The sequence below is a fragment of the Microcebus murinus genome, chromosome 5 (genome assembly GCF_040939455.1).
Source record: "Microcebus murinus isolate Inina chromosome 5, M.murinus_Inina_mat1.0, whole genome shotgun sequence".
In the NCBI taxonomy this organism is placed as follows: domain Eukaryota; kingdom Metazoa; phylum Chordata; class Mammalia; order Primates; family Cheirogaleidae; genus Microcebus; species Microcebus murinus.
Window position 1 is genome coordinate 112,036,031 of NC_134108.1, and position 12,552 is coordinate 112,048,582.

At 49.9% G+C, this 12,552-nt stretch overlaps 1 protein-coding gene and 1 pseudogene across 1 annotated transcript; one reads left to right on the forward strand and one right to left on the reverse strand.

Annotated features, from left to right (window-relative positions):
- Positions 1-2,732: 2,732 nt before the first annotated feature.
- LOC105858173 (polyadenylate-binding protein-interacting protein 1 pseudogene) lies at positions 2,733-4,621 on the reverse strand (annotated as a pseudogene).
- A 3,641-nt stretch (positions 4,622-8,262) lies between these two features.
- On the forward strand, positions 8,263-12,202 carry LOC105858107 (class I histocompatibility antigen, Gogo-B*0101 alpha chain). The gene is given in 6 exon segments (XM_076003524.1): positions 8,263-8,434; positions 8,881-8,992; positions 8,995-9,103; positions 9,383-9,576; positions 10,163-10,435; positions 11,073-12,202. Coding segments are annotated over 5 exon segments (669 nt in total). The 5' UTR covers positions 8,263-8,362; the 3' UTR covers positions 10,345-10,435; positions 11,073-12,202.
- Positions 12,203-12,552: the final 350 nt, after the last annotated feature.

Here is a 12,552-nt window from a genome sequence, read left to right on the forward strand (position 1 = left end):
CTTTGTCTGGAAGTTGCCCATGGGCAGCAGGGCTCGGCACCAACGCTGCTGGGACTTCAGAGCACAGGAGACATGTACACTAATGTTTCTGGCAAAAAAAAACTGAAATCAGCTGGGCGTGGTGGCTCACGCCTGTAATCCTAGCACTTTGGGAGGCCGAGGCGGGTGGATTGCTCAAGGTCAGGAGTTCGAAACCAGCCTGAGTGAGACCCCATCTCTACCAAAAATAGAAATAAATTAATTGACCAACTAAAATTATATATATACAAAAAATTAGCTGGGCATGGTGGCGCATGCTTGTAGTCCCAGCTACTCGGGAGGCTGAGGCAGTAGGATCACTGAGCCCAGGAGTTTGAGGTTGCTGTGAGCCAGGCTGACACCACGGCACTCACTCTAGCCTGGGCAACAAAGTGAGACTCTGTCTCAAAAACAAACAAACAGGCCGGGCGCGGTGGCTCACGCCTGTAATCCTAGCACTCTGGGAGGCCGAGGCGGGCGGATTGCTCAAGGTCAGGAGTTCAAAACCAGCCTGAGCGAGACCCCGTCTCTACCATAAAAATAGAAAGAAATTAATTGGCCAACTAATATATATAATATAAAATCAGCCGGGCATGGTGGCTCGTGCCTGTAGTCCCAGCTACTCGGGAGGCTGAGGCAGGAGGATTGCTTGAGCCCAGGAGTCTGAGGTTGCTGTGAGCGAGGCTGACGCCACGGCACTCACTCTAGCCTGGGCAAGAAAGCGAGACTCTGTCTCAAAACAAACAAACAAACAAACAAACAAACAAACAAACAAACAAAAACACTGAAATCAATCACATATACATCAATAGGGAGGTGGCAAAACTGTGGAATAATCATCAAATGTAAAACTTCAGCAGAAAAATGAATGGACGACATCCTCCCACACCCAGGATAACTGCCCTACCTGTGGTATGCACCACAGAAGAACACATGAAGCACGACTGCAGTGTGGAGGAAGCTTAAAAACAGGCAAGACTAACTAATATTTGGTTTGGGGATCTAGACACTCAGTGCAAAATCTTTAGAGAGAGGAGGACTCAGAGGCTCCTTCTGGGGTGGAGCAGCAGCCCATGGTGGCTGCACGGGTCCTATTTCTTTGCCGGTGGCGGGTGCCCAGGAAATCACTTCATCATGACTTCTCACACTGGCAACTTTCAAACTGCGGCTTGGGAACCATTCCTGATTAATTTCTTTTAAATGAAAGAAAACAAAGCTCCAAAGTTCACTGCAAGGACCCTTTGCAAGAACTAGTCAGGTCAGAACAAAGCAAAGCCACGTGTAATGCACCGTGTGACAGAGAGGACCAGGATGCCATGAAACCCCCCGGCTGGAAATAGGTCAGTCGATCTTTCGCTCACTGGCACCTCTGTGGACTGTCTGGGATCTGACGTTCAATCTGCCGCGCAAGGCAGTTCCATCCTGCAAAGGAGTCCATGTGCTTCTCAGGTCTTGCCACACACACTCTGCACTGAACTTCTCACAGGATTAGAAAAGCACATTGTTGATCAAAATAATTTAAGCTGGAAAACATGATAAATGAATAATGAGGGATGCAATAGCAAATATGAGTGGAAAACACAATAGAGCTGCCTTAGAAACACTTTAGTAACCATGATAGTAAAAGCACATAGTCACAGAGCCTCTTAGAATCACAGTGGTGTCCAGTTCATTCCCATCACATCTTATTAAAATACACAGTGAAACATGTTGAATTTTCTCTAGGATGCCAATGGAATAGCTAGTTTTTGAAAAATCTCCTGCCTAGATAGGAGTTAACCATTTCTGCCTGTCATATCAAACCAAAATAGTTGTCACAGTCCTAAGCTAGGTGTGCAGACTGAGGTATGATATTCTCATTTTTCTAACTGAAAAGCAGCCCAATTAAGCAAACTTTTTTTTTCAAAGTCTAATTTTTAATTTCGACTAAACAAACAAGCTGAAAAGTGAGAAACTTAACTGTATTAGCAGACACAGAGGTATCAAATGTAAAACAATGGGTTATTAACAGACTATTTACATGCATATTTACAAGCAATACTTTTGTACATAAGTTTTATTTTTTAGTTAGTTGGAAAAAGATTTGACATTAGGTAAAAATATTAAATAGGGCTGAGGTGGTACCACATAATAAAAGTATTAGAAAAGTGATCTTCAAGGTGTATCAATTATAAAGCAGATGAAAACTTGAATGACAAATATCTAGTAAAAAAGTCAATGCAACCCATGCTACAAAATAAAAATGAGAAAGCCATATAAATAAAGAAGATAGTGTTCTACACCTTAGGGTAATGAAATTAGTCAGGTAAAAAAAAAAAGTAATTCTAGAATTGTAATAAATTCTCAGTGAAGAGTCTTGGTGTTTAGCTGAGAGTTCTCTAAGTCTTTCTTTAAATGACATTTTAAAAGCCTTTAATACTGTTTCTGGATACTCTCAAAAAAGAAAAAAAAAATAAAAGCCTTTGGTATCAAATAGCCTCTGCATATGTAAATCAGTTGTTAATGATATATTCCAAGACTTTAGTGCTAGACTTTCATGATTCTGATTCTTATTTGAAATTTAATTTATTGAGACATTACATGTCAAACTAAAATGAAAGCTATAATACTTGTACTTTAAAGAGGTGCTACACTTTTGCAATAATATATATTTCCAGACTAAGACTTTTCCCCTTCAAAAGTAGAATTTAAAGGATAAGCATCTAATCAGCTAGCAAAATTCAACATTTCATTTATTTCAAAATCAATTTTATTGCAGCCAAAACAATGGAATTAACTGTACATAATAAACTATTATATATATATATACACACACACACACATTAAGTTATAGAGAATAAAGTTTATTTTGGCAGATAGTGTTAACAAAATTAAAGTTGTATACATTAGTAACATAACTCAACATCCTTAATTTGGTATAAGTGTGACAACATTTTCTTGCTTTCCTGTGTTCTGCTAAATCACTGGTACCTAAACTGCTTTATAAAACTAATATGCTGAAATTTAACTTTACTGTTTTCTCTTATGCTCTGATTCCAAACAAAACTTTTCATAAGCTTCTTCTATCTCTGGGTCCATCTCATCATCAATATCATCCAAGTATGGATCACCAGACCCTGATAAAGCTGTTCTATTTTCTTCATAATATGGAAAAAAGTCCTCTCTTTCAAGTAATTCTTGGTATTTCTCTTGGTAATCTGGATCAGATGCAGTGAAAGGAACACCATCAGATGTATAAAATGTTGGTTCATTCATAAAGTAGTTGGGATCATTTTCAGGTGTTGCTTCTCTGTATGTTGAAGTTGCACGAACTCTACCCCAGTTACTGGACGGGAGTTCTACAAGCTTCAGGAGCACCTGTTTTACATCTCTGCTGCAGTTTGCATCTAGGACAACATTTTCAATTCTCTGAATAATCTCTTGCATATCAGTCTTTCCTTTTTCTTTCCAGGCATCTTCCAAAACTGACCCTGTCAACTTCAGTAATTTTACTGCACAAATTAAGTTGTCATCCATAGGATTAGAGAAAAGGGCATTCAGCAACTCTCAAAGACCAACCTGAAGACTGTCTACTCTTGTAACCTGTCCATTTGTTCCCTTGATCTCCAGGTTAAGATAAAGCTCTCCCAGAAAGAGCACAAATGCATGACATCGTTTTCGAGTAACTTCATCCCCTTTTGCAGCTTGATCTTTAACTTCTTACAGAGTCCGACATCTTTGATGTAGCAATTGGCAGAAGTTGCCACTCTGTGGGCTAATTGTCAGATGATGGGACAGGTAAATCACACAGGCGACCTCCCATGTAAGAGAAATTTGGGATAGATGTGGCCTGTTGATAGATGAATTCCACAAATTCTTGCAAAGCATCATTTGTTGCAACTTCCAACCATTCAGGGTCTCTGCAAACTGTTCAATTTCAGTTTCAAAGCTGCCAGGCTGCTCTGTAAGATGATTCAAAAAATCTTGAGCATATTCTGATGGAGTGGGATAATCCTCACAACCATCCTCATAGGATTCTGTATAATTAGAATAATATCCTGATGGGTAAAATTCGGGGGCATGCACAGACAGCTTAGACACCAATACAGGAGCTACAACCACCTGGGGTTTAGCTATTGCTAACTCGGAGTTCTGTTGTGGGATTTTATCCTGTGCACCAGATGGAGCTCTCCAGGCCTCCTTTGCTCCGGGGCCCAATCGAAACCGTCCGGCATGCTCCGCCTCCTCCTCCTCCTCCTCCTCCTCCGGGGACCGCTGCAGCTGTGCTCAGGCTGGGACGCGGAGGTGAGGCGCCGCGGGCCGGCTCCCACCGCTGCGCCTCACTCGGGCCTCCTGGAGGAGGGCGGCGGCCGGCTGGGGCTTCCGGCGGAGCGCACCTGCCGCTCCCGGGCGCCCGCCTCCCACGGCTGCCCTCACTTTCCGATTCTCCCCCAAAACCCAGCTCCCCATCTTCCAAGCAAACATTTTTGAAGATGATGTCTGAGTAAGAAAATTGGCATTTTTGGCATTCTGAAACTAAATTTGAAATGTCTTAGGAAAAACAAAGAGTTATTATTTTTAAAGTATTATTATTATTTGAGACAGTATCAATTTGTTGCCAGGGTTAGAGTGCCGTGGCGTCAGCCTAGCTCATAGCAACCTCAAACTCCTGGGTTCAAAGGATCCACCTGCCTCGATCCACCTGCCCCGGCCTCCCAGAGTGCTAAGATTATAGGCGTGAGCCACCGCAGGCCCAGCCTAAAGGCATTATTATAGGGCACTGAAGTCTTGGAACTATTGGATCTAGCTGCCGTATGTCTTCAATTTTGTTGCAACGTATTGAAGAGAAGATTGTTATTAAAGGCATTTGCAAGAAAACAGAGATATTGTTGTATCTCCTTTCTCTGTCTGAAACATTTCTTCCAGCATCCAAGGCTCTGTGATGTCTCAAACTTTTAATCATTACTTTAAAAAGAAGTTTAGGCCGGGCGCGGTGGCTCACACCTGTAATCCTAGCACTCTGGGAGGCTGAGGCAGGTGGGTTGCTCAAGGTCAGGAATTCGAAACCAGCCTGAGCAAGAGCAAGACCCGTCTCTACTATAAATAGAAAGAAATTAATTGAACAACTAATATATATAGAAAAAATTAGCCGGGCATGGAGGCGCATGCCTGTAGTTCCAGCTACTCGGGAGGCTGAGGCAGGTGGATCACTTGAGCCCAGGAGTTTGAGGTTGCTGTGAGCTAGGCTGACATCCCCGCACTCACTCTAGCCTGGGCAACAAAGCGAGACTCTGTCTCAAAAAAAAAAAAAGAAAAAGAAAAAGAAGTTTAAAGCTTTAAGGGAAATAACCATATAAAAGAAGGATTTGATTTAGAAAATCCTGAAACAATAATTTTAATGTTGCTTTTAACATGTATGCAAATTATCTGATGCTCCTCCCCTCCAGAGGTGCAGCTTAATTCCTCCCTGTGAGTGTGGCCTGGACTTAATGACTCACTTCAAGCTGATAGAGCAACGCTGATGCAACGGTTTGTGACTCTGGGTGTAGGACATAAATTTCACTGTGGCTTCCACCTTGGACCTCCCTGTCTCTGGGATCACAAGCTCTGGGGAAGCCAGCTGCTGTGTCATACGCAGCCCTGTGCAAAGGCCCATGTGCAGGAACTGGGGCCTCCTAGGACCAGCCAACAAGCAGCTGAGGCCTCTCCCAGCAGCCATGTGAGTGAGCCACGGGTCATGGAATCCCCAGCCCCAGTCCAGCCCGCAGATGACAATGCCTGGCTGACAACTGGACTGCTACTGTGTGAGAGGCCCTGAGCCAAGAGCACTCAGGGAAACCTCTCCTGGATTCCTGACCATCAGAAACTGTAGAGAATGATAAGTACTTGCTGTTTTGAGCTGCTAAGTTTTAGGTAACTTGATACATAGCAGCAGGTAACTAATACAGCCTCCAAAGAGAGAATGAATTATCGGACTTTCTTAAACATATCATTTGGTTTTGAGATTTAAGCAGAATTTCCATGGCTAAATAAAATATATTTTGTTATGCTTCACAACAATCCATTTATCTGAACTTGAATTTCCAACTGTGATGCAACTGAACACAAAGGTCCAGGCCATGCTAGGCTGATTCTGTGATGTCCCACAATAACCACCCCTGCTTATTCACCTTCCCCCTGTTATTCAATCACCACTAATGTAGGTGCTGCTGCGAAGGGATTTGCAGATATAACTAAGGTCCCAAATCAATTGACTTTAGAACGAGGGTTATCTTGGATCGGATCGTCCTAATCCAGGTGAGCCCTTAAAAGCACTGGGTTCTTTCTGAGCATGAGATTCACAGTGTGATAGGGACTCAGTGTGGGGCATTTCTTCCTATGTCAGATTTGAAAGTGGAGAGGCCATGTGGCAGAGACTGCAGGGGCACCAGGAATCGGGAGCAGACTTCCCTGCCCTCCACCCTGACAGCCAGCAAGGAATCAGGGACCTCAGTCCTACAAATGTCAGAAACCGAACTCTGCCCACAGGGTCCATATAAGTTTGGGGTGGACACAACCTCAAGATGAGGACACAGCTTTGTGAAACCCTGAACAGAAAATCTGCCCACACCATGCTGGGATTTCTGACTAAGGAACAGTAAACAAATAAATGGGTACTGTCTGAAGCCACTAATTTTGTGGTAGTATGTTATGCAGTCATAGGAATTTTATACACAGGCTCCACAGATAAGAACATAACATTTTCTCCACCAAAATGAGTTTATGAACTGCTATGTAACTAGTTACATAAAATAAAATCTTTCCTAACTTTTTTAGTATTTTTCATTTTATGATTTTTATGTGATATAATTAAAATTTAACACAATCGCATTTCATTCATTCATTCAACATTAATTCATTTAGTGCCTACTATGTACCATGTACACCTTCACATAGTGGGGTTACAACTTTGACCCAAACAGCCCAAAGCCCCTGTGCCCACCTGCCTTACATTGCAGAGGGTTCGCAAGAGTGAGACAGAGCCACTGGAGTGTTTGCAGTGAAGAAGTAACAGGACCTGCCTCTCATTAGCAGGACTGCTGAGCACTATGGGGAGGACAGCTGTGGGCAGCAGGAGAGAGGACAATGCTAGTGCCACAGGTCAGGAGTGAGAGGCGGTGGGACTGAGGGAGAAGTGGTTGAGGGATGAGAGGGACAGAGGGAAGGGCTGGAGAAGCAGGAGCTGAGGAACAGGAGCAGAGGGGGAAAGTTCTAAAGCAGTGGAATTCTCAGATTTAAACAGTGTTTTTATACATTTGAATATGTATATCTACAGAGCCTAGCTGGGTGTTCTTGTCTTTGGGACTGCCTAAACAGCAGTTTCCTCCTTATGTTAATCAGGTTAAAAAATACCAGTGTTCCAATAAAATATGCACAAGGCTCAGATGTGAATAATTCATACAAACAGGCAAGGCGTGAGCACTGGTGAGAGGCATTTGGACTGAATGGGAGGAACACGTGCAACTTTGAGGTGATTAAAGTCTGTCCAGGCTCCTGGTTGCAACATACAGGAACAAGTTTGCTTCTTTGTATTGAGGAGATGTCCTGGACTCACATAGAAACTCGGGGCCATGGAATGAGGATAATATTAAACATACAACACACAGTCAGAGATACACAGACTGGGAAAGTAAAACGTAGAGCTTTGTTGTCTCATTGTAATTCGTTTAGACACATTTCTAAATCAAGGGCCCCAATCACTTCTTTTGCAGATCAGATTCCTGATCTTCCGGGGGTTACAAGATTGTGCTACCTGCTATATTTAGTAAGCAAAAAGGAAACTGGTCTCCACGAGTCTCTCTGTGGTGCATTTAGACTCACCGTCTGCAGGTTTACAGAGAAGCCCCCGTCTCCACACCTCCTGTCCCGGGGCGAGCGCACCCGGCATCAAGTTCCCTGGGGTGAGTTCTTCTAGAAGAGTCGGGGGAGAGGAAAGGAGTGGGAGGCAGGGAGTCCAGTCCAGGGAGCGGGATTCCAGGGCGGGAAGTGAAGGCAGGGGCTGGGCCAGCCTGGCTTCCTCAGACGGCTTAGGGAGACAGTGTGACAAAGAGCCCTCTGCAGGACGAGGGGTCAGGGCACTGTCGCAGGGCCCCGGCGTGGCTCGCAGGGTCCGTCCGAGGGCGGGGTCCGGGGCGGGGAAGCTCGGCGCTGGGGCCTCCCCGTGTCCCGAGGTTCACTTCTCCCGGTCCCAGCCCGCGTCAGCTCCTTCTTCCCGGATACTGCTGACGCGGCCCCGGCTCTCACTCCCATTGGGCGCCGGTTTCCAGCGGCGCCAATCAGCGTCCTACCCGGACCGGCGGACTCAGAGTCTCCCCAGACCGCGAGGATGGCGGTCCCGGCGCCCCGAACCCTCCTCCTGCTGCTCTGCGGGGCCCTGGCCCTGACCGAGACCGGGCGGGTGAGTGCGGGTCGGAGGAAGCGGTGAGCGGGCGGAGCGAGGGCGCCGCCGGGCCGGGCGGGGGCGCAGGAGCGGGCGCGGCGCGGGGAGGCGGGCGCGGCGCGGGGAGGCGGGCGCGGCGCGGGGAGGCGGGCGCGGCGCGGGGAGGCGGGCGCGGCGCGGGGAGGCGGGCGCGGCGCGGGGAGGCGGGCGCGGCGCGGGGAGGCGGGCGCGGCGCGGGGAGGCGGGCGCGGCGCGGGGAGGCGGGCGCGGCGCGGGGAGGCGGGCGCGGCGCGGGGAGGCGGGCGCGGCGCGGGGAGGCGGGCGCGGCGCGGGGAGGCGGGCGCGGCGCGGGGAGGCGGGCGCGGCGCGGGGAGGCGGGCGCGGCGCGGGGAGGCGGGCGCGGCGCGGGGAGGCGGGCGCGGCGCGGGGAGGCGGGCGCGGGTCTCAGCCGCTCCCGCCCGCAGGCTCCCACTCCTGAGGTATTTCGGCACCGCCGTGTCCGGCCCGGCCGCGGCGAGCCCCGGTACCTCTCCGTCGGCTACGTGGACGGCACGCAGTTCGTGCGGTCGGACAGCGACCCGCGAGTCCGAGGGCGGAGCCGCGGGGGCCGGAGCCGCGGCTCGCCAAGGACCGGGCGCACTTGGCCGCGCGGACCTGCGCTCCGCTGCTACGGCCGGAGCGACGCCGGTGAGTGACCCTGGGCAAGGTCACAGGTCACGACGCCCCACCCCCAGAGTACCCCGCGTCGCCCCGAGTCTCCGGTCCGAGAGTCACCCGAGGCTGCGGGACCCTCCGAGTCCTTCGACCTCGGAGGAGCGCGCGGGACTTTCACCTGGTTGCATTTCGGTTTAGGCCCAGTCCCCGCGGGGTGGGGGAGGGAGGGGCGTGTCTGACGGCGGGGGCGGGGCGGGTCTCGCACCTTGCGGCGGGTGTCTGGCTGCCACGTGGGGTCGCCTCCTCCGAGAGTACGTGCAGTTCGCCTGCCGCGGCGCGACTAGTCGCCCTGGACGAGGCGGACACGGCGGCTCAGACCTGCAAGCGCAAGTGGGAGGCGGCCGGTGAGGGTGCGGCGGAGCACCGCAGGGCCTACCTGGAGGAGGAGTGCGCGGACTGGCTCCTTAGACACCTGGAGCACGGGAAGAACAAGCTGCAGCGCGCGGGTATGCGGGGCTGCCGGGCGCCTCCCCCGTCTCCTGTGGATGTCCACTCTCTGCTCCCACAAGGAGGGGAGGAGAATGGGAACAACACTAGAGTGTCGCCCTCCCTCTGGTCCAGCGCAGGAAGACACCTCCTGGTGTCCAGATCCTGTACCAGGGAGTGACTCAGGACCCGCCCTTCCCTCTGGGACAATTAAGGATGAGTCCCCCAGGGAATGGAGGGGAAGACAGTCCCTGGAATACCGATCAGCGGTTTCCTCTGACCCTGCCACAGCCACGGGCTCCATGACTTTTCCTCTCAGGCTGTGTTCTCTGCCTTGCACTCTGTGTTTGGGGGTCTGATTCCCGCCCTTCTGAGTCGCTGGCCTCCACTCAGGCTAGGATTGGACGTCCTCGTTCTCCCCCATAAAGACCAGAACTTTCCAAGGAATAGATTATCCCAGACCCCTGGGTCCAGGCTGGTGTTTGGATTTCGCGCTCCCTCCCCCCACCCCGTTTGTCCAGTCCATTCTCAGGGTGTCACATGAGCACTGCTAGAGTGTCCTGTGAGGGATGCAAAGTGCCTGGATTTTCTGACTCTTCCCCTCAGCCCCCAAGGACACATGTGACCCACACCGCATCTCTTCCCGTGAGGCCACCCTGAGGTGCTGGCCCCTGGGCTTCCACCCTGCAGAGATCACACTGACCTGGCAGCAGGATGGAGAGGACCACACCCAGGACATGGAGCTTGTGGAGACCAGGCCTGCAGGGGATGGAACCTTCCAGAAGTGAGCAGCTGTGGTGGTGCCTTCTGGAGAGGAGCAGAGATACACGTGCCATGTGCAGCACGAGGGGCTGCCAGAGCCCCTCACCCTGAGATGGGGTAAGGAGGGGTTGGGGTCAGGTCTCTTCTCAGGGAAAGCAGGGGCCCTCTGGAGCCCTTCAGCAGGGTCAGGGCTGAGCCTGGGTCAGGCCCCTCACCTTCCAGTCCTTTCCCAGAGCCGCCTTCCCAGCCCAGCGTCCCTATGGTGGGCATTGTTGCTGGCCTGGTCCTCCTTGGAGCTGTGCTCACTACAGCTGTGGTCGCTACTGTGATGTGGAGGAAGAGCTCAGGTGGGGAAGGGGTGAGGGGTGGGGTCGGGGTTTTTTGTCCTCCTAGGGATTTCAAGTCCCAGGTGGAAGTGTGCCCTGCGTTATTATGGGGAAGTTCCATCCACACACACCTGTTCACCCAGCCTGGGTCCCATGTGCCAACATTGACTCTTTTGTAGAGTAGAAGGACAGATGATTGTGGCAATGGAGACCTGATCCCCAGCAATCACAGGTCAGAGGGGAGGACCTTGCTCAGGACATACCTCCAGGAGGGCGGTTGGTCCAGTTGCTCTGATTCTCATAGTTCCTGATTCTTCCCTAGGTCTACAGACACAGTTCTGGAAACTTGTCTGGGGTAGGAGGTTCTTTTTGAGGACCTCATGGCCCTATGTCTTCCTGGCCTCTCACAGGACATTTTCTTCCCACAGATGGAAAAGGAGGGAGCTACCCTCAGACTGCCTATAAGTATGGGGGAGCTCCCCCACCCCTTGACCCTCCTGTAGCCACATCTGCTGTGGGCTCTGACCAGGGCCTGCTCTGTCCTACACCAGGCGGCGACAGTGCCCAGGGCTCGGACGAATCTCTCACGCTTGTAAAGATGAGAGCCGGGGGGGCCTGACATGGAGTGGCAGGGGCAGCAGGGACACAGCTGGGCTGTGGGGATTCTGTGATTGGGTCATTTTGAGTGTATTATGTGCTGTTCAGAGTGTCATCACTTATGGTAAGTGACCTGAGTTTGTTACTATTTTTTTCTATAGCATGAGCCAGTTGCCTTGTGTGGGACTGAGTGATGCAGGATTTGTTCCCGCCTCCCTGTTGTGACAGGAAGAGCCTCTGACTTCTCTATCTGCAAAGGCCTCTGAATGACTCTGCGTCCCTGTTAGCATAATGCCAGGGGTGGGAAGGCCAGGCTCCCCCCCTCCCCCTGCATTGACCTGTGTCCCTTCTCGATCATCTTTCCTGTTCCAGAGAGATGGGGCTGGGACATCTCCATCCCTGTTTCAACTTTGTGGTGCATCAAGCTACTTCCTTACTGAAAATAAGAATATAAATATAAATTTGTTTTCTCAAATTCTTGCCATGAAAAATTGATGGGTTAAAATTCATGACAGCTGGTCAATCCATTACAGTGAATGTCTACTACAACCATTTGGATGAAATTATGAGGCTGCTTGTGATTAAGCAGCCGAGATTGGTCATTAGAGACAGGCCAATCTTTTTGCAAGACAATGCTTGACCACATGTCACACAAACAGTGCTGCTTGAAGTACAGAAGCTGGACTTGGAGACTATCTGTCATCCACTGTATTCATCAGACCTTGCACCAACTGACTACTACTTTTTCCAGGCTTTGGGCCACTTCTCGCTAGGAAAAATGAATAACAAGCTGTGGAAAATGCCTTTTGCAATTTCATCACTACTCACTCTCCAGACTTCTTCACTGCTGGCATAAACAAGCTGCTGTTAAGATGGCAAAACTGCGTCAATAGTTTGGGTGCTTTGATTAATTGTACTGCTTCTTGTTTGAGATATAATAAACTACATGTTTGATTTTAAATAGGACATTTCATATTTAATGACCTAATATATATAGATATGCTATTGGGGGCTAATTTTGTTGTCCCTCAGTGCTCTCCCGCTCACAGAGCGCAGGGCTGTCTGGCCACCAGGCAATACAGCCGCACTCACTGTCAGCCCTGTTGTGACAGGTGACGTGAAGGCACAGCCGGCTCCTTCAGACCCTTAGGAGTCCTCACAGAAAGGTGCAAAACTATTTTGCAGTTCATCACACAGGAATCGTTCCTGTTTACCGTACTTGTAGTCGCGTCCCTCGTCCTGAGGTCGCGACATCAGGCAGGAAAAAGGAAACAAGCACGCCGAGGTGAAATGCAGTCATCATGCCAGTGT